This window comes from Rhamphochromis sp. 'chilingali' (genome assembly GCF_963969265.1).
Source record: "Rhamphochromis sp. 'chilingali' genome assembly, chromosome: 19".
Lineage (NCBI taxonomy): Eukaryota > Metazoa > Chordata > Actinopteri > Cichliformes > Cichlidae > Rhamphochromis > Rhamphochromis sp. 'chilingali'.
Genome location: NC_137946.1, coordinates 32,568,867 through 32,594,348, shown reverse-complemented (window position 1 = coordinate 32,594,348; position 25,482 = coordinate 32,568,867). Strand labels below are relative to the sequence as shown.

Genomic DNA, 25,482 nt, shown 5'->3' with positions numbered 1-25,482 from the left:
ATGAAGGCACAGCTGAGTGAGTTTTCAAAGAAATGATGGTTTAAATTAGGAACAGTGCGGGTGTAACACCCTCTCTGACCACAGGGTGGCGCTGTTACACGTCACATTGATAGAATCAGGAGTAGATGGTCGTTTGAAGCACTTTTAGTGACACGTTGGACTGATTTAACAAAGACAGCAACAAATGATCTGATGTGAAAAGCTTCAGGTGTGTGAAGAGTGAGGAGGAGGAGCAGTGAAGGCACCTGAACACCACAGAAAACACCCAAAATATTCAAAACAACTTTATTGTCCACTTTTTGTGTGTAATTAGTCTTTGATTCAGTCACATGAACACATCACACGCAGACAGGACAGAGTGCAGTGAAACACATGATCACATGTTTATGTTTTATCTGTCTTTGAGGGAGGTCTGGGCCTCTTTGCTTAGGCTGCTGCCCCCGCGACCCGGCCCCGGACAAAGCGGATGAGGATGGATGGATGTCTTTGGTCTTTTGCTGTGCACTTTGGAAATTCATGTAATAAACCTTTAATAAACTAATGGAATAAAAAAGTCACATCAAAGAGTTTTTCTGTGTTCGTTCCTCTCGGCTGCTGCCTTCTGTGTAACCTCCACCGTGGTTCACTGTGCAGCCGGTGATGCTGCAGTCGCTCAGGAAAAGGAGAATAAAGGTGGAGAAACTCCACAGACAGCCTCACTCTGTAGAGCCTGTTGATGAAGAAGGTTAATCAGGAGACGTTTACAGCTCACAGCTCATCGGCTGTGTCAGGAGGTGAAGCAGGAAGTCAGCCTGTTATTGATTATTGATTTATTACCTCTGATTCTCTGCTGGAGTGAAACCTCCTTCTTCAGTGGCCACAAACGAGTGACGAGGCTTTGAGCATCCTGGTAATGTTGAAAGTCAGAATTAGGTGTGACTGTCACAGCGTCACACTCGCAGAACGTGAGGTTCTTTCTCAGATCATCAGAATCAAACTTCAGCACCTGGAAAAGAAAATGAACAGAGAGAAAAAGACGAGCAACAGTTTTACACAAAAAACCTACAAAATGAAACTCAAACACAACTGAAACGTTTAGTTTATTTACAGTAAACATCATTTATTCATCAAACCTCCAAACACACCAGCTCTGGCAGAAACACACAAAGACCAAAAACTCAGAAAGACAAGAATCAAAAAGCTTCCTCCAGCTTTACGATGATTAAACACAATAATGTTGCTGATGTTTCTGCAGGTGTGTGAGGAGGAGGAGCAGTGAAGGTACCTGTCCTCCCGCCACATGCAGGGCGATGGCGACGTGGTCCCAAACATAAAACTGAGGTCGCTCATTCACCTCCTCAGCATCCATCAGGTTTTCCTCACGTCTTTCAATCAGCTCATATCTGAGAGGAAGCAGCGTCTGAATCAGCTGACAGTGTCAAAGGTCACGTGCTGGGTCATTACTCTGCCCTAATCTTAGAAATATGGTGTCTAACCAGATTCTTACTCTGGATGGCATTACCTCGGCCTCCAGTAACACTGTGAGGAACCTCGGAGTCAGTTTTAGATTGAATGTGTGTGTGTGTGTGTGTGTGTGTGTGTGTGTGTGTGTGTGTGTGTGTGTGTGTGTGTGTGTGTGTGTGTGGTAACATCTGTGTCTTACTTGTGTGTCTCACACATGGCCTCGGGCCTCCAGGTAAAGTGTCCGTCCCTGTAAGCACAGATGTTGCTGGGCTCGTCGGGCAGGACGGGATACTTGGTGAAGCGCTCGCCATCGTGCGGGCTGTGCACCAGCACAGTGTACATCACTTCCTGTTTGTACAGGGAAGTCTTGAAGACCCGCATGACGGGCGCAGCGCGAAAGCAAAACTGAGAGAACAAAACTGGTTTAGGTGGACGTCTCACTGACTGTGAATCAGTAACTCGAGACATGAGCAGTGAGAGGTCGAGGTAGACAGACACAGCTGGTTAGAGTAGAGAGACTGAAGTCCCCGGCTTACCTCTCAGTGCATCTGAGGGTAGAAAGGCCTGACGTCCTGTCTTATATGTTTGAAACCATACAGAAACAGAGCTTAGCTTGGTGTGCTTTTGCTAATAAATCATCTTCATTCTTACTCAAAGATTGAACCATAAGTTTGATGAATATGTTTAGTTTGACGAGAGAACATGTCTGTTCTAATCTGTGGATGTTGTGCGTGTAAATGTGATCCAGCAGGTGTGACTGCAGGAATGTGAAAGATAAGAAATGCGTCTCCATCATAATACATGTAGTAAAAGTAAAAGTAATGGTACTGAGTGTTAAACAGATTCATGTGTGATTCTGCTGATAATTAATCTTAATTGCTTAATACTGATCAGACTATACCAGGTAAGTTAAAAATGAGCAAGTTTAGTTTAAATAATAAAAACAATAAGAAAATGTGATCAATGAAATGATTCAAAGACAGGCCTCGCACTGAAAGGCTGTGCAGGGTTACTTCCTCTCACGCCTGCATCCTCTGAAGGTTCAGCCTGGGTAGCTCACAGTCACAAATTACAGCAAGTTATGTCAGAGGGGCAGCAGCCACCCAAGACTGTGGGCTTCAAACGGTATTTTTTTTGCGTTTTCTCGGCTCATTTTTGCCGTGTTAAAGAATCAAGAAGACTTCAACCCAGCACCAAACACAGTGCATCTTTGGATCCAGCTGTGCTCTTCTTCCCAGCCTCTCTCCTCCAAACACCAGAACAAATTCAGCGTTAGCTCAGAGCACGTTAGTGCTTTGACTGATTAATATTCTGACTGTTTTGTTATTTTATTCTGCCTTTTCTTTGCTCCTGCTAAATTGTTTTAATGAAATATGCTGCAAATTAAACTGTGCAAATGTCCTTTTTACCCCTTTGTGAAACAGTAAAGGTCAAATAAATGGCTCTTACAGGATCCTCCAGCCCTTTAAAAGTAACAGAGCCATGAAATTTAAGCCAGTTAGTTACCAAATGCACCGACCTAGAGGGGAGCTGTTATTAACAGGTGTGGTTGGTTAGTTACTCAGGACCCTGGGAGTCCTGGTGGGTCAACACCTGAAGTGGGGATTAGGACAGAGCTGATCCAGGGTGGTGGCCCCACAGATCGACAGTATCAGGTCATCATTGGTCACGTGACTTTTGTCTTTGCAGTTTGCTCTCTTCCAGTCTGATGTGATGGACGGACTGAGCAGTTTAAAAACATTTTTCCTTTAGCAAACTCAGAGTGCCACATGAAAGTTTGTCTCCTGCGATAAAACAGCATTAAGCTCTTCTGTAAGTGTTCATTTAAACTGAAGGAGTCCGTACCTGCTCGCTGTAGGCCTCCAGCACCTCCTCCACCCTGAAGGTGAAGCGGTACGATCCATACCTGGACTTCTCACTGAAGGCTGGAGAGGAGGCGAACTTCCACAGGAACCTCTGCTGCCTCCGGGCCTGCTCCTCGGTCCGGTTTGGGAAGGTCTCCTCCAGGAGCCTCCTCTCAGCTGATTGGATCTCCTCTGGTGCCACAGCCAGACTCCACCACACCAGGGACAGTCTGTCTGGATCCTCTGAGCCGCTGTTTGGATCCTTGAAGCCTCTGTCATTCTTGATCTCTTCTAATTTGTATGTGTCGTGTTTCAGATGAAACACGTGAAGCTCCGGCCGAGGGTATGGACGCATGTTTTTATGAAGGTACTGGTTTCCAAAACCATATGTCCGTGCTTCCTGTTTCAAGTCTTCCAGCCTTAAATGCTGACTTTCTATAAAATGTTCATCAAATCCTCTGCTGTTGGTTTGTTTCTGCATGATCAGGTGAAGGATCCAGATCAGAAACACCAGTGAACAGTCCAGACTGTCAGTGTCACTCTGTGCTGACGGGGAGAGGAGGCACATGCGCCCAGACGCCCATCAGCTGGTTATCTGGAAATAAAAGTTAATCTTTCAACACACACACAATAAATTAAAGTCCTGTTAAAGTAATCAGCATGATCAGCACTGGTGTGAGTCACTGGGTAAGACTTTTTAAAGCACCCAGGGGTGATTACTAATTATAGGAACTCACATACAGGAGCCTGAGAGCTTTGTCGCAGCTGGATCCAGGAGGCAGACGCGCTTTCTAAGTTTGATGATTAGGCTGAAGACTTTCCTCTTTGATAAAGCTGGAAACACAGACAGTATGATTAGGAAAGTGACCCTGTCACAGCAGCAAAAAGAGGAAAAACATCTCTCAATAAAACCAAAGAAAGACACAAAGAAAGTTGCTCAGCTATTAGCTGAGATCCACAGAGTCCACGCTGCTGTGCAGAGGTGAGGAGATCTCAGTGTGTTTGATTTGATCTATAAGGAGAAACAAGCGCTCAAAACCTTTAGGCAAGTACACACACCTGCAGGGATAGTAGCTGCCACCCTCAGCTTGACACCTGTGACACGACCTTTCACGACAAAGAGCGGCCGAGGCCCATACACCCAAGTGACAGAGAAGCTGTCAAACAACATCTAAGAGAATTACTGGATGCAGGCATCATTCGAGAGTCACAAAGTCCTTTCGCCTCACCAATTGTATTGGTAAGGAAAAAGATTGGCTCGATAAGGCTATGCATAGATTACCGTAAACTAAATCTAAGAACTATTCGAGATGCATATGCCCTGCCAAATATTGAGGAGACATTCACAGCTCTGAGCGGAGCCAAATGGTTTTCGGTCATGGACCTTAAGTCCGGTTACTATCAGGTGGAGGTAGCCGAGGAGGACAAGCCTAAGACAGCCTTTGTGTGTCCTCTTGGCTTCTATGAATTTAATAGGATGCCACAGGGTGTTACAAATGCCCCAAGCACCTTCCAGCGCCTGATGGAGAAGTGTGTGGGTGATCTCCACCTCACCGAAGTGCTTGTCTTTTTAGACGACCTGATTGTGTTCTCAGACACATTAGAAGAGCACGAATCCAGGCTAATGAAAGTTCTTACTCGCTTGAGAGACTACGGACTTAAATTATCCCCAGAAAAATGCCACTTCTTCAAAACATCTGTGAAGTATTTAGGGCATGTTGTGGATGCTCACGGAGTCCACACTGATCCTGAAAAGATCTCTGCTCTGAAATGTTGGCCGCGCCCATCCAATTTCAAAGAGCTTAAATGTTTTTTAGGCTTCGCTGGATACTATAGGCGTTTCGTTGAAGGGTACTCCAAGATAGCCAAACCGTTGAATCGTCTCACTGCCGGTTACCGGCCACCGAAGAAGAGAGGCAAGATTTACAAAAGAGAACCGCCCAGACTTTCTTACAGTCCCACTCAGCCTCTCGGGGAACAATGGACTCATGAGTGTGAAACCTCCTTCCGAACAATAATCGAAAAGCTGACTTCTGCACCAATTCTTGCTTTTGCCAACCCTCAACTCCCCTATGTATTGCACACGGATGCTTGTCGGGATGGGTTGGGAGCTGTGCTCTATCAGGAGCAAGAGGGGAGGCTGAGAGCAGTTGCTTACGCTAGCAGGGGGCTTTCAAAGAGTGAACAGAACTATCCCACACACAAACTTGAATTCTTAGCCCTCAAGTGGGCTGTGTGTGAAAAGTTCAATGACTACCTTTACGGTTCTAGCTTCACAGTCCTGACCGACAATAACCCGCTAACTTATGTTTTGACAACTGCGAAATTAGATGCGGCAGGACACAGGTGGCTGGCTGCCTTGTCTACTTACGATTTCAATATTAAGTACAGGGCAGGTCAAGCAAACAAAGATGCTGATGGGTTGTCACGGCGGCCCCAAGAGCCTCCTCATGAGGATGAGGCATTTGTCAAAGAAAAAGCTCGCATTGATGACATGAAAGAACGTCTGATTAACATGCCAAACAATCTTGACCATGAAACGTTTTCTGCCTTGTGTCAGCGTCACTCAGTGTCATGCCATTCAGAAACCCTCTCAGTTGTCGAGAGTCTTGCTATTGACCCCAGCTCAGTCACTGAGGCTTATGGAGAAGACATCTTACCCTCAATGACAGATGCTGATTGGTGCGCTGCACAAAAGGATGATCCTTCTCTCGCTCGTGTTATAGCCCTGTTGAGAAGAGGCTTGAAACCCAGCCCCAAAGAAACAAATCTTGAATCGTCAGATGTTAAACTCCTTCTGAAACAATGGAACAAACTCGAGCTCAGTAATGGCGTGCTTTACAGGAAATTCAATGACAGAGATTCCCTTGTGTACCAGTTAGTACTGCCCCAAAGGTACCGCGACAGATCCCTGAAAGGTGTACATGACGAGGTTGGTCACCTCGGGGTTGAGCGTGCCTTACATCTCGCTCGGGCAAGGTTCTACTGGCCACGAATGGCTCAGTCCATTGAAGAGAAGTGTAAGAAATGCTCACGTTGTCTCATGAGGAAGGCCCTTCCCCAAAAGGCTGCTCTACTACAGAATATCCAGGCAACTTACCCTCTTGAGCTAGTGTGCATTGATTACTTGTGTATTGAGCCCGATAGTCGAGACACCAGAAATGTGTTAGTATTGACGGACCATTTCACAAAATTTGCAGTCGCGGTCCCGACAAAAGATCAAAGGGCTAAGACAATAGCCAGGGCTCTTTGGGATCACCTCATCATCCCCTATGGCATTCCTAGCCGTCTGCTTAGTGACCAAGGCAGAGATTTTGAATCTAAGCTTGTGAAAGAGCTCTGCACATTGATTGGGACAAGCAAGATTCGCACAACGCCCTATCATCCACGAGGAAACCCGGTGGAAAGGTACAATAGGACTCTCTTAGACATGTTAGGCACACTGGAGGACAAAGACAAGTATCATTGGAGAGACTTTGTTAGGCCATTAACACATGCCTACAACTGTACACGAAATGACACAACAGGGTACTGTCCATATGAACTTATGTTCGGCAGACAGCCGAGGTTGCCTATTGATCTTGTCCTTGGTACTCACCCGGGCAAAACCAGTCCAAAGTCTTACTCTGACTATGTTAAAGGTCTTCGCCAAAACCTCCAAGAGAGTTACACCCTTGCCAGCGAACACTCACAAAAGATGGGTGAGAAGAATAAAATGAGGTTTGATAAAAAGATCAAAGCTGCAGAACTGTTTCCAGGTGACAGAGTTTTAGTAAGGAACGTGAATGTTAGAGGGAAGCACAAACTTGCTAACCGTGGGGAACAAAATATTCACATTGTTGTCAAACGGGTCAAAGACAGCCCAGTGTATGTTGTCAGACTGGAAAACGGAGACGGCCCCCAGCGTACATTGCACAGGGATTTGCTTCTCCCTTGCGGGTTCTTACCTGTTGAAGATCAGGTTGGATCGGACTCTCAAAATGGGAATCAAAGGAAAATGAGGACCAGGAGTAAACCAAACTGCACAAAAGGCAACGACAAGGATAATGGAGGAGAGTACAGTGATGAGATGAGTGATGAAGAGGAATTATGTTTTGGCATATGGAATCCACAAATCATCACAAAAGCCCCTTACATTCAAATTGAGTCAGCTCATCCTAAAGCCCAACAGCAATTGGACACTCATCCCCCTGTATCATCCCCTGACACTGCTGTACCGGAAACGTCCTTACCTGATATTGGAAAACCTACCTTGACACAACCTGAAGTCTCTAACACAAGTCATGTGGACTATGTTCCTTCCGATGCTAGGTCTTCAGACCATGTTGTGATTGACATTCCCGAGCCCAACTTGACACCTACCATGACTGACGCAGATTTCACTCCACCAGAGCGTGCAGTCATTAATGATGATGCTGTTAGTACTGATGCTGATGCTACAGAACCAGTGAGGTTGAGGCGCTCTGACAGAGAAAGACGCCCACCTCAGAAATTCACTTATGATGAGTTAGGAGAGCCGCTGACCTTGGCTATTAGCTCCTTTTTCCAAACCTTAGGTGTTGCATTCTCCAAAACTGTCATGTCACCTTTACCAGGCCCCAGTTGGTCAACGATGCATGAAGGGACTCATGCCGTTTAGAGGGGGAGAGTGTAACCCATGGTTATTTTATTGCCAATTGTATTCTGTTTTATTTTAATTTGAAGTGTTACTGTTTTGTTAAATGCTGAGTTTTCCCATGTACCGTGAATGCACCATAACGCGTGCGTGGTGACTTTCTTTCACTGCATCCGCCTGCACGGAGCTAGATGCGCAAAGCTGTGTGGATATTCAGTCCTGTAACGTGTTGCGCTACTGAATTAATGTTTCTATGAAGAATATCCTGGCTGGTTTTTTTATGTGGTAGAAATCTGCTGCAAGGACCGAGCGGTGCCATCTAAGGACTGGATGCCACTGGAGGTGCCTAGAAAGGACGTTCTCAATCTGAAGGCCACCTGTTTTCTTGGAGGGTGGTAGGATACAACGATTTGCAATTTTTTTTGGATTAACGTTTTTTTTCTGAGATCTCAGGACACTTTATGTTGTTACTTTTTTCTTTTTTTTGGGTCAGATCTGATTCCACTTAACATCAAAAAAAGCAAACCAGTGACTAAAGACAATTAACACTTACTAAGAACACTGAATACTAAGTGCACTGAACTGAAAGGGACAGCCTACCTGATACATTTATGGACACTTTAAGTGATATATTGTACATTGTTGAGATTTACATGTTTGAATTGATTTAAATGTTTTGTTCATGTCTATGTTTCGGACCATTTAAATGTTGAATACATTCAAATCACTTTTCTCCCTTTAAGTTGTTGTCAGTGTCTCATTCTGAGTGGAGGGATATTCCTTCTTTAAGTTGAGTTACCACTGCCAGTCTCCTTACGATCCTAACTGAACCCAACAAGAGTAGATCCCCAAATATTGTTTTTTTTCCTTGACTTTGTATGACAGATTACTGTGGATTTGACTGATTTTGGACTACTCAGTTAAAAAGGGTGACATTTACGTTCTATGGCAGCGGTCCCCAACCCCCGGGCCTCGGACCGGTATCGGTCCGTGAGTCGTTTGGTACCGGGCCGCAGGAGTTGAGGCTCAGGTGTGAAATGTTTGGTTTTCAGGGTTTTTATCGGTTTTCAGCGTTATTTTGTTATCGTTTTATCGTTAACTCGGTTTCCCTGGGTCTGTTCACATGTGTTATGAATAAATTGTCTTTTTTTCGGTACCGGTGCTAGTTTTATTTTGTTGTATTTATCCGGGACACCTTAAAGGCCGGTCCGTGAAAATATAAATAAAAAACCGGTCCGTGGCGCAGAAAAGGTTGGAGACCGCTGATCTATGGTAAATATCAAAGTAACAGTGAAACAGCGACAGCGTTAGTATCCCTCCCCCTGTCACACCGGGGACAACTTTTTTTAAAAAGCACTCACTTATTGACTTCGTGCATGCTTGCAAAAAACTTTACTGCAAACCCACTCAAAGACTAATACAAAGTATTAACAACTCTGTGTGGTGTTTACTGATTAAACTATTCACGGCACCTCACACAAAGGTTTCCTGGCGCAGGCCCAGGGGGATTTGTGTCCTCCCAGTAAGAACTTTCTGCTTTAACAGTCTAACACACATCCCGAGTACTCGGGACTTGGACTTGGACTTCAGTGATCACTGAAGTCCAAACACTTATTTTTATTATACTTTCTTCCCAACAGGCCTTTTATTCCTTGTGATCTCGTTGCTCGTCGTCAAAGTAATGGATGTAATTTAATTACTCGCCAGAAAGTCATTTGTTTCTCTATCATTAGGTGAAACTCGCTGTTACATAATTACCAGTTAACAGTACAAACCTGAGGCCACACACACCAACACAAACAAAGTTTTCCTTTATTATCATCAGTGTTTGCTCACCTACGAACACAACAGCTGAACGCAGCTCTGCTCCTTCCATGCGGTAAAAACCAAAGTAACGTCCGTGTCTCCTCTCCTCAACATCTGTAAACAGCTCCACCATTTTCCTCCGCCTCCTCCAAACTGAAATCAGCTGACTGTCGCCCACAGCCAGAGAGAAACACGAGTGTCTGTTTTTCTTTCCGTCCACAGATTATTATCTATCTATTATCTATAATTCATGAGTTTGCTTTTCTTTTATTTACTCCAAGATCCTGAACCTGCGGGGAAAAAAGATTCTTTTGTGTACTAAATTTTAAGGATGAAAAAACCTCAGTAACCGCAGACTGACCAGCAGAGGTGGCACAAGTGCACATTCTGTACGTAGAAGTACAGATACTACAGTTAAACCAACATTTCAGTAAAAGTGAAAAAGTACTGAAATGTACTCAGAGTAAAAAAGTAGAAAGCAGCTCCTTGAAGAACGATTCTACCACCTATGCACAGGTAACTTCTGCTGTGTAAAAAAACGAATACTAGTACATGAGAATACAAATGTTATTCACTTCTAAGTTCTGATGAACGCTCTCAGCTTGAATCTGTTATTTAGGACACTGAGCACCAGCCCAACACAAGCTGACCTGTTTATCCTGAGCTAAACTATCAGCATTTTCATGGGACTGAATCACACAAAGTTAGTTTGCTTAGTTTATTGAGATCAGTTTCTTGATTAGTAGGTTCCCCTTGTGTGTTTGTCCTCTGTGTGTCTGTTTATGTGTGTGTCCTTGTGTCTTCTTTCCCTTTTCTGTTCCTATGTTCTTCTCCTTATGTTTCCATGCCTCTCCTTCCCATCATCTCTCTGTGTCTCAGTTCCCTTAACTGACTATTTATTTATTTCATTGAACTCATTTCTAAGCTCTTTGTAGAAAGAGGAGGGAGACGAGGAACCATCATGGAAGGACAGGCCCCTGCACGGTATGTACCACCGGCAGATAGAGGAAAGCAGAAATCCTACCAGTGGCTGGACAAAGCTGGACTGAAACAGAGGCACTAATCATGGCAGCACAAGAACAAGCTCTGAGCACAAGATCCATAGAGGCTGGGGTCTATCACACCAGGCAAGACCCCAGGTGCAGGCTGTGTAAAGATGCCCCAGAGACAATCCAGCACATAACAGCAGGGTGCAAGATGCTAGCAGGCAAGGCATACATGGAACGCCATAACCAGGTGGCCGGCATAGTGTACAGGAACATCTGTGCCGAGTATAACCTGGAAGTCCCGAGGTCAAAATGGGAGATGCCCCCAAGGGTGGTGGAGAATGACCGAGCTAAGATCCTGTGGGACTTCCAGATACAGACGGACAAAATGATGGTGGCTAACCAACCGGACATAGTGGTGGTAGACAAACAGAAGAAGACGGCCGTAGTGATCGATGTAGCGGTTCCGAATGACAGCAATATCAGGAAGAAGGAACACGAGAAGCTGGAGAAATACCAAGGGCTCAGAGAAGAGCTCGAGAGGATGTGGAGGGTGAAGGTGACGGTGGTCCCCGTGGTAATCGGAGCACTAGGTGCGGTGACTCCCAAGCTAGGCGAGTGGCTCCAGCAGATCCCGGGAATAACATCGGAGATCTCTGTCCAGAAGAGCGCAGTCCTGGGAACAGCTAAGATACTGCGCAGGACCCTCAAGCTCCCAGGCCTCTGGTAGAGGACCCGAGCTTGAAGGATAAACCGCCCGCAGGGGCGTGCTGGGTGTTTTTTTTAATATATATATATATATATTTAAATAATATATAACTTAACATAGATATTTCAAACAGACTTTCTGTTACTACTGTGCCCACCTACAGTAACTCCATGTCCCACTCATTGGTCTGTCTAGCACAGACCCGCCGCTGGAACGACATAAGCTATGACTTTAGTAATAAACACAGTGTTGAGAATTTTGCAAAGCTTTATTGTTCGTACACACTGTGTGGTCCAAACACAAGGAACACATTCAGCAGCAGCTGGTCAGAGTGACGGCTCGCCCACAGTGGGAATTTATGTCCCACCTCCAGCATGAAGAGACAGTAATGTCTGCTGTACCAGCAGGAGAGCCTCACTCTCATGCAGCCATGAACAATGCAGCATGCAGTATTCAGTATGCAACAGGACTACATTAACATTACTATATTCATTTACATCACAAGTGTATTGATTTATGCATAAATGGAAACACACAGTAAACATGACCTTTATTAGTGAACATAGTTACATTTTGCTCGTGCAGCTCCAAGATTCTCATCCAATCAACAAGCTGTTTGCATTCTGTCGTGGAATTAAAACATAAATAAAGTCTGCAAAGAGCTGTGGTCAAAGTATTTGTTACTACACACAGTAGAACAGACACACATCAAACACCACAGTTCACAGTCAACTCTGGGACGTCTCAGCTCCTCTTTTATTCTCAGCCATCTAAACATGCATAGCTGTGCAAAACCATGCAGTGAAGTTCTGACCACCTAAATCTACATGTGAGGGTTAACTAGAATTATTCCATTATAGGTCTGATGTGGCCATATACTGCTGTGTATTTATAATAGTGGGATATATTTCTGTTCTATTCCACTGAGTTAATTTTGAGTATAGTGCTGAGTCGTCTGCATACCAACTCTGAGGTGGAAATACGTAGATTATGAACCTTCATTCTTCACCTTCACTGTGTGACACATTGATGTTTCAGTGCTACACCTGCAGCTGCCAGTCCTGCTCCTGCTGCTGCTCCCAGTGGGCCTAAGATGCTTCCAATGATCGCCCCTATCAAACAAGCCCTGGTGAACTCGTTTTCTCTTTCTGCCCGTCTTCTGGCTTCTTCTTCTGACATCTCTGGATTTTCTTCCAGGAGTCGATCCATTTCTGCTTTTATTGCTTTCTCAGCTTCTTCAAACATCTCTTTGCTGTAGCAGCTTCCTCCGTTTCTCTGGACCATTGTGTTGATCTTCTCCAGCAGCTCCTTGACCTGAGAGGAATCCTTTTGTCTGTTGTTAAAAACATGATATCCTCCCTCACACTGACTGATGAAGTCATTGAGTTCTTTATTTCCACCAATTAAATCTTCTACACTGACTTCATCTGCTTCCAGATCGTCTCCATGGGTGAACAAGGCCATAGTGTAGCGTGACGCTTCATCTCCGAATATCTTCTGAATGACTTTCACTGTTTCTTGTTCTTCTTTGGTGAATCTGTTTGGTTGGATCACAACCAGGAACACGTGAGGACCAGGAGCAGCAAAGGAGATGCACTTACTGATCTCTTTCACCACCTGCTCTTGAGATAGTTTGGTATCAAACAGACCTGGAGTATCAACTACAGCCAGTGCTTGACCCCCAAACTCTGATGTTTCCTTCTGACACTCTGCTGTTACTGAAGACGAAGCCGAAGTGGATTTAAAAACTCTTCTTTCTATGATGATGTTTCCTGCTGCACTCTTCCCAGCTCCAGTTTTCCCAACCATCACGATCCTGAGATCGTCTGCTGCATCTGCTGAAGAAGATCAACATGTCATCGATGAGGTTTTCCAAAGAGAAGCATTCCACATCCACTTTATTAGTAATCACCAGAGATGGGCAGTAACGCATTACTTGTAACGCGTTGAAAAAAGTAATCAGATTACAGTAACGTGTTACAAGTAATGCGTTACTATAATCTGATTACTTTTTTCAATTTCAGATTACAGTAACGCGTTACAAGTAATGCGTTATTGTAATCTGATTACTTTTTGGGGGAAGTAATCAGTAATTAGTTACTGATTACTTTTTTCAAGTAACTTGACCAACACTGGTAATCACACCTCTGAGTGGCATTATTCATCAGCATGAAATGATATCACTGCTACACAGATGACGCAGCAGTTTTATAAGCCCAGCTGTTTCACGTCTCCTTCTACTCCATAGGTGTCAAACTCTGGCCCGCGGGCCAAATTTGGCCCGCAGCCTAATTACATTTGGCCCGCGAAGCCATACCAAATTACTATCAGAGCTGCCCTACTGGTATTATACAGCTAATATATATATTGTTTAGTATTAAGCTCGGCTTGTTCCATATTCAGTTTTTCAGCAAAACGTGTCCATAAGAAAAGATTCATTCTTACATCAGGAGGAATAAATATATTTCAATAAATATCAATGTTAGCCCGCGACTTTGTTCCAGTTTTGAATTTTGGCCCATTGTGTATTTGAGTTTGACACCCCTTTTCTACTCCTTTCACTGATATCAGGACTTTCCTGCATGAGTCAGTAGCTGATAACACGCAGACAGAACACTTTCTGTTCAGCAGTGAGCTCAGCCTCATGGAGGGGCCGCCCTCTGAGGGGAGGGACACAAATGTTTATGCACCTCTCTGCATTTAATCATTTCTTATTATTGATCTCTGGCTCTCTTCTACAGCGTGTCTTTGTCCTGTCTTCCTCCGCTCAACTCCAACCGCTCACGGCACATGGCCGCCCCTCCCTGAGCCTGGTTCTGATGGAGGTTTCTTCCTGTTAAGGAAGGCAGATTTTGTCAGCATCAATCCGCTGCAGCCTTCTGAGATGCAGCCAAGACAGTTTTTATTTTTTCTCTGGTCCGACCAACGAGTGCTGAGTAAAGCAGGGTTTTACATATACAGGTCCTCTGACACATTACAACACTGCACGTAACACACACCTTCACACAGCAACAAATAAATTGACTTTAATGTTCAGGTCGTCTGTTTTTGTGAGATCTACTCACTGGTTGTAATGGTGGAGCAGCTTCAGTCTGAATAAAAACTCCCTGAAATTTTCACCAATACATGAAAGAGTTTTCATTTTAACGCTGTCTAAATACAGTTCATTTGGTTGTTAACTGTTGGATTTTATGCTTTGTTGTCACAAAAGCTTTTCAGTGTTGAATTCACTTGCATTTGTTTAAAATGTGTTACAGCACATTTGGCTGTAACAGGAAAGTGAAACAACTATAGAACAGAATGAGAGAGAGCAGTTTTAGCACCACACACACACATTCACAAAGAGAAATCAGCTGCCTGAAAACAATGAATTCATCAATGTAATGAATACAAAACCTCATATTCTCCAGTTATAAATTACTCACAGGGTGAAGCAGGATTGCTGTCCATGTTCGCCTTTTACTTTGTCTCTGCTGATGTTCTGCTGCAGACCGCTTTCCTCTCAGCTGCGTGACTTCCTTCAGCCGCCTCGTTGGCAGTGCTCTGTGTTTCTGCAGCAAAGCTCTGTCACAGTTTTAAAAGCTTCCTTCACGTCGCATCAATCAGGTCATCTGATATTGATCGTTTGCCTGGTCTTAAAAGCACATTCAAGCAGACGTAGGAGCCTGTGAGATGAACGAAATCTGCAGTCAGCAATATTAAATCAGGAGTTTTGCACTTTCAGTTTCTGTTCCTTAACGTTTCTGTTTCAGTCTTATGTTACTGTAGGTTTTTTGCAGTTTTGTGCCTTTTTAGAATTATTTTGTGTTGGTTTCCTCATATTTACATTCAGTTATTTTGGTTGTAGTTCAGTAGTAGCTCGGCTCCTTAGCTCCAGTGAAAAAGACGACCTGAAGGAGGAACGTTTTTTGTTTTATACAGCGACTTGCAAAAGTATTCGGCCCCCTTGAACTTTCCCACATTTTGTCACATTACAGCCACAAACATGAATCAGTTTTATTGGACTTCCACATGAAAGACCAACACAAAGTGGTGTACACGTGAGAAGAGGAACGAAAATCATACGTGATTACAAACATTTTTTACAAATAAATAACTGCAAAGTGGGGTGTGCGTAATTATTCAGCCCCTGAGTCAATACTTTGTAGAACCACCTCGCAGCTGCAATTCCAGCTGCCAGTCTTTTAGGGTCTGTCTCTACCAGCTTTGCACATCTAGAGACTGAAATCTTTGCAAAACAGCTCCAGCTCAGTCAGAATAGAATAGAATAGAATAGAATAGAATAGAATAGAATTCAACTTTATTGTCATTGCACATGCACAGGTACAGGGCAACGAAATGCAGTTTGCATCCATCCAGAAGTGCTTTAGTGATATAGATAGATTACAATATATATTAGCAATAATATAGATATGTGAGTATATTACAGAAATGGGTCTATTATGGTATGTTATAATGTACACGGTATGAAGTATGTTGTGAATATTCTATAACTATAAGTATGTACAGGCTGTAGTGAGTACAAGCTATGTACAGGATATGAACAGGATATAAATATGAAAAACTATACAGAATATGAAATAAATAACTTTACAGAATCTGAGATATACAGCTATACAGAAATGTGAACTATGCAAGTTGTAAACAGTTGTAGGATTAAAGATTATCGAATGTACAGAATGATTATTTACACAGAGCTATACAGTAGTGCAGTTAAGATAAGTGAGGGTGTAGATAGTTTCTACAGAGGCTATATAAAGTGCTGGTGGTTGTGAGTGGTGGTTCAGTCCATGTTATTATTGTGTTTGAGGGTACAGTTGTCCATTGTGGGGGTGTGTATGTTCAGTCCATGAGTTTAACGTGGGTCAGATGTCAGGAGGCAGAGTTCAGGAGTCTGACAGCTGTGGGGAAGAAGCTGTTCCGGTACCTGGTGGTCTTAGTCCGGAGGCTCCTGTGGCGCCTCCCAGAGGGCAGGAGGGTGAAGAGTCCATGTGATGGGTGACTGGGGTCTCTGATGATTTTCCCAGCCCTTTTCAAATTCAAAATTCAAATTTTATTTCTCACGTACACAGTCATACACAGTACGATATGTAGTGAAATGCTTGGACAACTGCTCCTGACCTAAAGAAAACAAAAAAGGAAAAGGCTATGAATAAGATAGGAAATAAATATGAAAAATTAAAAAGGGTAAATTTAACTAGGAAGGAATAAAATATAAATTAAGGTTAAAAATGAAATAACTGTACAACACAAATTAGAATGAAGGGTAAATTTAACTGGGAGAATAAGATAAAATATATAAATTAAAGTTGAAAATAAAATAACTGTACAACAAAATACACAATATAGAACTATATAAGAATGTATGAAGAAATCTAAATATAAATAAATATATACACAATAACAGCAGCTGTACAAGTATTAACTGTAATAAAAGACACCGCTTCCTGTAGATGTCTTTTATGGCAGGAAGTGGTGCTCCGGCGATGCGCTGGGCAGTTTTCACGACCCTCTGCAACGCCTTCCGGTCCGAGGCAGAGCAGTTCCCGTACCAGACTGTTATACAGTTGGTCAGGATGCTCTCGATGGTGCAACGATAGAAGTTCACCAGGATGTCTGAGGACAGGTGGTTCTTCCTCAGAGTCCTCAAGAAGAAGAGGCGCTGGTGAGCCTTCTTGACCAGCTTGGAGCAGTTGGTCGTCCAGGTGAGATCCTCGGAGATGTGGACTCCCAGGAACTTGAAGCTGCTCACACGCTCCACAGCCGTCCCCTTAATGTGGATGGGTGGATGTGGGTCAGCATTCCTCCTGTAGTCCACGATGAGCTCCTTGGTCTTCTCGGTGTTAAGCAGCAGGTTATTTCTGTCGCACCACTCAGCCAGACGATCCACCTCCTCCCTGTAGGCGGCCTCATCGTTGTCACTGATGAGGCCAATCACCGTGGTGTCATCTGCAAACTTAATGATGGTGTTGGAACCATCAGCAGGTCTGCAGTCGTGGGTGAAGAGGGAGTAGAGGAAAGGGCTCATCACACAGCCTTGTGGTACACCGGTGTTCATTGTGATGGTAGATGAGCAGTGGTTATCCAGCCGGACATGTTGGGGGCGGTTGGTCAGGAAGTCCAGTAACCATTTGCAGATGAGGGAACTGATGCCCAGGTCTGTCAGTTTCCTGATGAGTTGTGAGGGGTGGATTGTATTGAATGCTGAACTGAAGTCTATAAACAGCATTCTGGCGTAGGTGTTGTTGTTGTCCAGGTGTGAGAGGACAGAGTGCAGTGCGATGGAGACTGCATCCTCTGTGCTCCTGTTCTGGCGGTATGCGAATTGGTGGGGGTCCAGGACAGCTGGACAGCGTTTGTGAACAGCAGTTTTCAGATCTTGCCACAGATTCTGGATTGGATTTAGATCTGGACTTTGACTGGGCCGTTCTAACACATGGATATGTTTTGTTTTAAACCATCCCATTGTTGCCCTGGCTTTATGTTCAGGGTCGTTGTCCTGCTGGAAGGTGAACCTCCGCCCCAGTCTCAAGTCTTTTGCAGACTCCAAGAGGTTTTCTTCCAGGATTGCCCTGTATTTGGCTTCATCCATCTTCCCATCAACTCTGACCAGCTTCCCTGTCCCTGCTGAAGAGAAGCCCCCCCAGAGCATGATGCTGCCACCACCATATCTGACAGTGGGGATGGTGTGTTCAGAGTGATGTGCAGTGTTAGTTTTCCACAACACATAGCGTTTTGCATTTTGGCCAAAAAGTTCCATGTTGATCTCATCTGACCAGAGCAGCTTCTTCCACGTTTGCTGTGTCCCCACATGGCTTGTGGCAAACTGCAAACGGGACTTCTTATGGTTTTCTGTTAACAATGGCTTTCTTCTTGCCACTCTTCCATGAAGGCCAACTTTGTGCAGTGCACGACTAATAGTTGTCCTGTGGACAGATTCCCCCACCTGAGCTGTAGATCTCTGCAGCTCGTCCAGAGTCACCATGGGCCTCTTGGCTGCATTTCTGATCAGCTCTCCTTGTTCGGCCTGAGTTTAGGTGGACGGCCTTGTCTTGGTAGGTTTACAGTTGTGCCATACTCCTTCCATTTCTGAATGATGGCTTGAACAGAGCTCCGTGGGATGTTCAAGGCTTGGGAAATCTTTTTGTAGCCTAAGCCTGCTTTAAATTTCTCAATAACTTTATCCCTGACCGGTCTGGTGTGTTCTTTGGACTGCGATGTCTATGGGCAACTGCACTCAGACCAAAGGGGGCTGAATAATTACGCACACCCCACTTTGCAGTTATTTATTTGTCAAACAAGTTTGGAGTCATGTATGATTTTGGTTCCACTTCTCACGTGTGCACCACTTTGTGTTGGTCTTTCACCTGGAATTCCAATAACACTGATTCATGTTTGTGGCTGTAATGTGACCAAATGTAGAAAAGTTCAAGGGGGCCGAATACTTTTACAAGCCACTGTATTTATTTTTGAAATAAATGATGGTTTAAATGAAAGATTGGAAACAGTTTCCTCTGGGTTCCTTTTCAGGTTACAGATTTATTTTCATTTTAGTTGAATGTCATCTGTCAGACACTCTGCTGATGTGCTTCACCTCTCTTCAGAATCAGGAGTAGATGGTCGTTCGGAGCACTTTTAGTGACACGTTGGACTGATTTAACAAAGACAGCAACAAATGATCTGATGTGAAAAGCTTCAGGTGTGTGAAGAGTGAGGAGGAGGAGCAGTGAAGGCACCTGAACACCACGGAAAACACCCAAAATACAAAATATCCAAAACAACTTTATTGTCCACTTTTTGTGTGTACAAAGTAATTAGTCTTTGATTCAGTCACATGAACACATCACACGCAGACAGGACAGAGTGCAGTGAAACACATGATCACATGTTTATGTTTTATCTGTCTTTGAGGGAGGTCTGGGCCTCTTTGCTTAGGCTGCTGCCCCCGCGACCCGGCCCCGGACAAAGCGGATGAGGATGGATGGATGTCTTTGGTCTTTTGCTGTGCACTTTGGAAATTCATGTAATAAACCTTTAATAAACTAATGGAATAAAAAAGTCACATCAAAGAGTTTTTCTGTGTTCGTTCCTCTCGGCTGCTGCCTTCTGTGTAACCTCCACCGTGGTTCACTGTGCAGCCGGTGATGCTGCAGTCGCTCAGGAAAAGGAGAATAAAGGTGGAGAAACTCCACAGACAGCCTCACTCTGTAGAGCCTGTTGATGAAGAAGGTTAATCAGGAGACGTTTACAGCTCACAGCTCATCGGCTGTGTCAGGAGGTGAAGCAGGAAGTCAGCCTGTTATCGATTATTGATTTATTACCTCTGATTCTCTGCTGGAGTGAAACCTCCTTCTTCAGTGGCCACAAACGAGTGACGAGGCTTTGAGCATCCTGGTAATGTTGAAAGTCAGAATTAGGTGTGACTGTCACAGCGTCACACTCGCAGAACGTGAGGTTCTTTCTCAGATCATCAGAATCAAACTTCAGCACCTGGAAAAGAAAATGAACAGAGAGAAAAAGACGAGCAACAGTTTTACACAAAAAACCTACAAAATGAAACTCAAACACAACTGAAACGTTTAGTTTATTTACAGTAAACATCATTTATTCATCAAACCTCCAAACACACCAGCTCTGGCAGAAACACACAAAGACCAAAAACTCAGAAAGACAAGAATCAAAAAGCTTCCTCCAGCTTTACGATGATTAAACACAATAATGTTGCTGATGTTTCTGCAGGTGTGTGAGGAGGAGGAGCAGTGAAGGTACCTGTCCTCCCGCCACATGCAGGGCGATGGCGACGTGGTCCCAAACATAAAACTGTGGATCCTGAATCAGCCCCCAAGCTTCCATCAGGTTTTTGTCACGTCTTTGTAAAAGCACATATCTGAGAGGAAGCAGCGTCTGAATCAGCTGACAGTGTTAAAGGATCAGGAACATCCACCAAATGTTGTCTGAGTGTGTGTGTGTGTGTGTGTGTGTGTGTGTGTGTGTGTGTGTGTGTGTGTGTGTGTGTGTGTGTGTGTGTGTGTGTGTGTGTGTGTGTGTGTGTAACATCTGTTTCTTACTTGTGTGTCTCACACATGGCCTCGGGCCTCCAGGTGAAGCGTCCGTCCCTGTAAGCACAGATGGTGTTCGGAGGGTCATTCAGCATGGGATACTCAGAGAAGAGCTTGTCATTGGCTGAGCTGTGGACCAGCACAGCATACATCACTTCCTGTCTGTACAGGGAAGTCCTGAGAACACGCATGACGGGCGGGCGGCCGGAGCAATACTGGAAAAAAAACCATGTTTTGATGACAGACTCACACCAGCTACACCGGGCTTCATCAGTGAGCCGGGACGTTGTACAGACGTCTCAGCCAAACACATAATACACAAAATGTTCCACTGAGGTGAAGCTGACCAGCTAAAACAGAAAATCATTGATTACATGAAGGAGTCAGGGAGCTTTTTCAGTCTGAGGGGCTACACTGACAAAATCAAGTTTAAAAATCTTCATTGAGCTAATTAATGTTAATTTACAGTGAAGGAGTCCGTACCTGCTTGCTGTAGGCCTCCAGCACCTCCTCCACTGTGAAGGTGAAGCGGTATGATCCATACCTGGACTTCTCACTGAAGGCTGGAGACGAGGCAAAGTCCACCAGGAAGCCCTGCTTCCGCCGGGCCTGCTCCTCGGTCCAGTTTGGGAAGGCCTCCTCCAGGAGCCTCCTCTCAGCTGATTGGATCTCCTCTGGTGCCACAGCCAGACTCCACCACACCAGGGACAGTCTGTCTGGATCCTCTGAGCCGCTCTTTGGATCCTTGAAGCCTCCGTCATTCTTGATCTCTTCTAATCTGTATGTGTCGTGTTTCAGCCGAGACACATGAAACTCAAGTGAAACCTCTCCAGGTCCGGGGTACGGAGGGATGTCGTCTTTGTAGAGGTACTTCTTGTACAAATGAGTATCTTGAGCTTCCTGTTTCAAATCATTCAGCTTTAAATGCCTCGCTTTATAATGTTTTTGTTTTTTGACGTTTCCTTGTCTCTGCATGATCCGATTTGGATGATGTCGATCAAACAGACCGTCCAGACCGTCAGTGTCACTCTGCTGATGTGGAGAGCAGCTCTGACAGCTCAGTATAAGTCAGGCAGTGTCATCGGCTGGTTATCTGGAAATAAAAGTTCATCTTTGAACACACACACAATAACACACTGTTGTTGTAATCAGCATGATCAGCACTGGGTGTGAGTCACGGGACAAGATTTCTTAAAGCACCCAGGGGTGATTACTAATTATAGGAACTCACATACAGGAGCCTGAGAGCTTTGTCGCAGCTGGATCCAGGAGGCAGACGCGCTTTCTAAGTTTGATGATTAGGCTGAAGATTTCCTCTTTGATGAAGCTGGAAACACAGACAGTATGATAAGAAATGAAGTGTGTGTGTGTGTGTGTGTGTGTGTGTGTGTGTGTGTGTGTGTGTGTGTGTGTGTGTGTGTGTGTGTGTGTGTGTGTGTGCCTTCACCACCCTCTGTAGTGATTTGCGGCTGCTGGCAGAGCAGCTTCTGTATCAAACTGTAAAGCAGTTCGTCAGCAAACTCTCGATCGCACACCTGTAGAAATTTGAGGTGATGTTGGCGTTCATGACAAACTTCTTCAGCTTCCTCAGGAAGTAGAGTCGCTGATGAGCTTTCATGATTGCAGTGTCCGTGTGGAAGGTCCAGGAGAAGTCCTCGGTGACATTTACTCCAAGGAATTTGAAGTTGCTGACCCTTTGGACCTTGACACCGTTGGTGTGGATGGGCTGGTGTTCCCCGACTGGTCGTTTCCAGTAGTCCACTATCATTTCCTTTGTTTTGCTGACATTGAGAGACAGGTTATTATCCAGACACCACTTGTACAGCGCCATCACCTCCACTACAGGCCGTCTCTTCGTTGTCTGTGATGAGGCCTATGATGGTTTTGTCATCCACAAACTTGATGATGGTGTTGCACTTATGTTTAGCAACACAGTCGTGTGTGAACAGGGAACACAGGAGGGGGCTAAGCACACGACCCTGTGTTTAAAATAGGTGTTGAGGAGGTGTGCTTACCAACTCTCACCACCCACAGTTCAGGAGAGACGTTTCCAGCCCGAGGTCGACGAGCTTCGAGGCAAGTTTTGGGTTGACCTTTTGGAAAGACCATCTCACATCTTCTATTTCGAGTATTAAGGTTACAGCCTCACTGCCTGCCTGAGGGAAAAGGACCTGCTTTATGTTTTCTGCATCAAAACGAGTGCAGAATTTGTTGAGCTCATCTGCAAGAGACACGGTGGACTGAACGCTGCATGCTTGTTTCCAGTATAGCCTATAACAGAGTCTATGAATTTACTGATGTTGCGATCAGCAGCATTCTCAAATATCTGCCAGTCAGCTGTCTCAAAGCAGGCCTGTAAGACGCCCTCAGCCTCACTGTCCCATCTGTAAATGACCCTGGAAACTGTTTTGTCCTGTTTAAGCCTTTGTCTGTATGCAGGCAGCAGCAGTATGGGACAATGCTCTGCCAAAGCTGGACGGGGGAGGGGTTTGTAGCAGTGATCCAGTGTTTGATCACTGCTGTAGGGACGTTTCTTCATGTTGGCTCTGTTAAAGTCTCCCAACACAATAAAGGCAGCTTCAGGATTTTTGTAATCAAGTCCTCTGATGACGTCATACAGGTCGTCCATAGCCATAGCTTTATCACCACGTGGGGGGATGTAAACAGCTGAAGGAGAGTTTAACTGAAGGTCAGCAGCTGGAGGGTCTGAGTGCAGTGCGTTTTTAAGATACACACATGCATAGCCCACAAAGACTTAACCATGAAGCACACACTCCTCCCCTTTTCTTGCCTGAGTCCTTCGTTCTGTCTCCCCGGTACAGTCGGGGACGCTGGGCGTCCAGTTTGTTGTCCAGAGACTGACCGATTGCGAGCAGGACGCTGGGCAGAGGTGTCTTGTCTCCCTCGGCTTAAACAAAAGAGCCCAGGCAGTACAGTTCAGTACCGCGATGTCGAAACTGCTGTAAAGTCCGCACCGGCTGATGAACGTACCGAATACGTGATTGGGCCGTACGCACAGAAAGAGGAAGTAGCGAAAAGTAAATAATAAAGTTTTGCTGAGATGACTCGGAGCTCTCTGCTCACTCAAGTCCAAACATGTATTCTATTACAAGTTCATCCCAACAGGCCTTTCACTACATGTGATCTCGTAGCTCATCGTCAAAGTAATGAATGTTGTTTAATTACACATCAGAAAGTCACTGTTACAAACGCGCTGTTACATTATTACCAGTTAACCGTGTGAACCTGAGGCCACACACCAACGACCCCACTAAAGCTTTCCTTTAGTATTATCAGTGTTCGCTTACCTGCGCTCTGCTCCTTTCACGCAGTAAAACCAAAAGTACCGGTACTGTCCGCGTCTCCTCAACATCTGTGAACAGCTTGACCTTTTTACTCCCTCCGCCTCCTCCAAACGGAAATCCTCTTTCCGTCCCCAGATCATAACCGACGAGACTTTCTAACGACACACAGATACCTGTGGTAAAAAATACTCCAGTAAAAGTTAAAGTACTGAAGCAACTTTTTTACTCATGTCAAAGTGAAAAAGTACCGAAATGTAAGTAAGAAAGTAAAAAAAAAGTTGAAGGGCGATTCTACCCAGCGGGGTCCCGGCCTGTCTGGTGCCCTGCGAACACTTTTCTGTGATTTCACATGTTTGTTGAGCTGATAGAAACGTTTCTCCCTTCATGCTTCTTCTGCAGCCCCGCTCGAAGCTGATACCACAGACGCACACCGGCGCTGCTCCCAGTGCCAATAAACGGCGTCGTTGTACCTAAAGATAAAGAACACATATAAGTCTGTTTGATTCCAGTTTCTCGTGATGTGAATGTCGTTTGTGTCTCAAGATGATTTTATATCATTCATGAGGGATACATGTGAGATGTGGTTCACATATTATAGGCCAACAAGTCACTTATAGCAGCTTACATAACAGAAATCACATAGAAATGATACTGCTGAGCCTAAAGAGATAATGTAAGGAGTAGAAAGTAAAAAGTAGTCCAAAAAATAAATACTTAAGTACAGATACCAGAAAATTCTACTTAAGTACAGTAATAAAGTATTTGTACTTCATTACTTCCCACCTCTGCTGACCCCTACATGGCTCTTTGATACACACAACACAACATCTGAGCACAGAAGACGTCCTCATTCTTCTTCTCTCGTGTTAACGAGGCAGTGACAAGAAGAACCACACAGGTCCAGAGTCTCATGGAGTTCGTTTATCTCTCATTGCTGCTTTGGAGGCTGGTGGATGTTTGCATTGATCTCTTGGGTGGAGCATCATTCGACCACGCTGTCACCATCTCAAGGTTGTTATTTGTTAAACACTGCCTCTCCCACCAGCTGCATTTCTTGACAGTTTCTCGAGCTCGCCTCACCTGCAGCTGCAGATCCCCTGATAAGAGTTTTTCAGGCTCTTTTTCTACTTTTCTTTGTTCTTCTCACCAGGTTTAAACTGCAGTTCGGACTCAAATCAGCAATAAACCCACAAATTCTGACTCATTCACAAACGCAGCTTTTATAGTATTACACATATTACTGGCCCAACACAGACACAGACACACAGTATGTGTGCTGAGGGCAGACAAACTTCAAACTACAACAATGACAATGTGACCTGACCTCACTGATGGAGCCCCACCTGCTGCTGGCATCCACGATTCTCTTTAAACCAACCTAATGACTGATGGTAGATTTTTGCTTCAGCTGCTGCTTGAGCTGCACTCTGCTCCTCCTGCCGTCGACCTCCAGTGCTCAGAGATCAGGTAGGTCGTTCCTCCCAGTCACAGCCCGGTCCCCACATGGAGCACCTTCCAGGAGCCAGAGAAGGGTGGTGCTCTTAACTATGTGTGGTAAACCCACAAGAGGCTCTGACAAGCCCCGCCCACAGGTCCAACTTCAAGGTGGGGTCAATCAAATTAGATTAATATGTCTCAGAGCTTTTCAATATTATTCTAGAAATATAAATAAACTAATCTTTGTGTTTATAATTAATTGTACGATTGTTCTCTTA

General features: G+C 44.7%; 3 protein-coding genes and 1 long non-coding RNA gene across 12 annotated transcripts; all 4 read right to left on the bottom strand.

The window, feature by feature from the left end:
- Positions 1-320: 320 nt before the first annotated feature.
- On the bottom strand, positions 321-1,866 carry LOC308387752 (uncharacterized protein). The gene is made up of 4 exons (XM_080868018.1): positions 1,643-1,866; positions 1,265-1,382; positions 817-985; positions 321-709 (listed from the first exon to the last, which is right to left on the bottom strand). Exons 1-4 carry the CDS (start codon positions 1,822-1,824, stop codon positions 696-698), a joined length of 483 nt encoding a protein of 160 aa, XP_080724144.1. The 5' UTR covers positions 1,825-1,866; the 3' UTR covers positions 321-695.
- Positions 1,867-3,618: 1,752 nt separating this feature from the next.
- On the bottom strand, positions 3,619-4,407 carry LOC308387779. The gene is made up of 3 exons (XR_013969988.1): positions 4,347-4,407; positions 4,025-4,121; positions 3,619-3,882 (listed from the first exon to the last, which is right to left on the bottom strand). It is a non-coding gene; the product is annotated as an uncharacterized lncRNA (long non-coding RNA).
- A 7,836-nt stretch (positions 4,408-12,243) lies between these two features.
- Positions 12,244-14,957, bottom strand: LOC308387730 (GTPase IMAP family member 9-like). 2 transcript variants are annotated; one of them, XM_080867989.1, is made up of 2 exons: positions 14,829-14,957; positions 12,244-13,238 (listed from the first exon to the last, which is right to left on the bottom strand). In XM_080867989.1, the coding sequence occupies exons 1-2, from the start codon at positions 14,851-14,853 to the stop codon at positions 12,415-12,417; spliced, it is 849 nt and encodes a 282-aa protein (XP_080724115.1). In that variant the 5' UTR covers positions 14,854-14,957; the 3' UTR covers positions 12,244-12,414. The 2 variants fall into 2 exon arrangements, with proteins under 2 accessions (XP_080724115.1, XP_080724114.1); XM_080867988.1 differs by having other exon boundaries at positions 12,244-13,241; positions 14,829-14,920.
- A 4,287-nt stretch (positions 14,958-19,244) lies between these two features.
- LOC308387179 (uncharacterized protein) lies at positions 19,245-25,245 on the bottom strand. Of its 8 annotated transcripts, XM_080867074.1 has the most exons (9): positions 25,111-25,242; positions 24,016-24,237; positions 23,771-23,922; positions 21,698-21,789; positions 20,946-21,555; positions 20,472-20,677; positions 20,173-20,290; positions 19,725-19,893; positions 19,245-19,617 (listed from the first exon to the last, which is right to left on the bottom strand). In XM_080867074.1, the coding sequence occupies exons 5-9, from the start codon at positions 21,435-21,437 to the stop codon at positions 19,604-19,606; spliced, it is 999 nt and encodes a 332-aa protein (XP_080723200.1). In that variant the 5' UTR covers positions 21,438-21,555; positions 21,698-21,789; positions 23,771-23,922; positions 24,016-24,237; positions 25,111-25,242; the 3' UTR covers positions 19,245-19,603. The 8 variants fall into 8 exon arrangements, with proteins under 8 accessions (XP_080723200.1, XP_080723201.1, XP_080723199.1 ...); XM_080867075.1 differs by having other exon boundaries at positions 23,771-24,237; positions 25,146-25,245; XM_080867073.1 differs by having other exon boundaries at positions 21,694-21,789; positions 23,771-24,237.
- Positions 25,246-25,482: the final 237 nt, after the last annotated feature.

Excerpts from the sequence above, each read along its gene's own strand:
- LOC308387179 (XM_080867075.1), bottom strand. The coding sequence starts at position 21,437 with ATGCAGAGACAAGGAAACGTCAAAAAACAAAAACATTATAAAGCGAGG. Across the intron at positions 20,678-20,945 it reads TGGAGGCCTACAGCAAGCAG|TATTGCTCCGGCCGCCCGCC; the intron begins GTACGGACTCCT and ends TTTTTTTTCCAG. Across the intron at positions 19,894-20,172 it reads TGCATGTGGCGGGAGGACAG|GTGCTGAAGTTTGATTCTGA; the intron begins GTACCTTCACTG and ends TTTCTTTTCCAG.
- LOC308387730 (XM_080867988.1), bottom strand. The coding sequence starts at position 14,853 with ATGGACAGCAATCCTGCTTCACCCT. Across the intron at positions 13,242-14,828 it reads CAGCAATCCTGCTTCACCCT|CAGATGCAGCAGACGATCTC; the intron begins GTGAGTAATTTA and ends GATCTTCTTCAG.
- LOC308387752 (XM_080868018.1), bottom strand. The coding sequence starts at position 1,824 with ATGCGGGTCTTCAAGACTTCCCTGTACAAACAGGAAGTGATGTACACT. Across the intron at positions 1,383-1,642 it reads GCCATGTGTGAGACACACAA|ATATGAGCTGATTGAAAGAC; the intron begins GTAAGACACAGA and ends GCTTCCTCTCAG. Across the intron at positions 986-1,264 it reads TGCATGTGGCGGGAGGACAG|GTGCTGAAGTTTGATTCTGA; the intron begins GTACCTTCACTG and ends TTTCTTTTCCAG.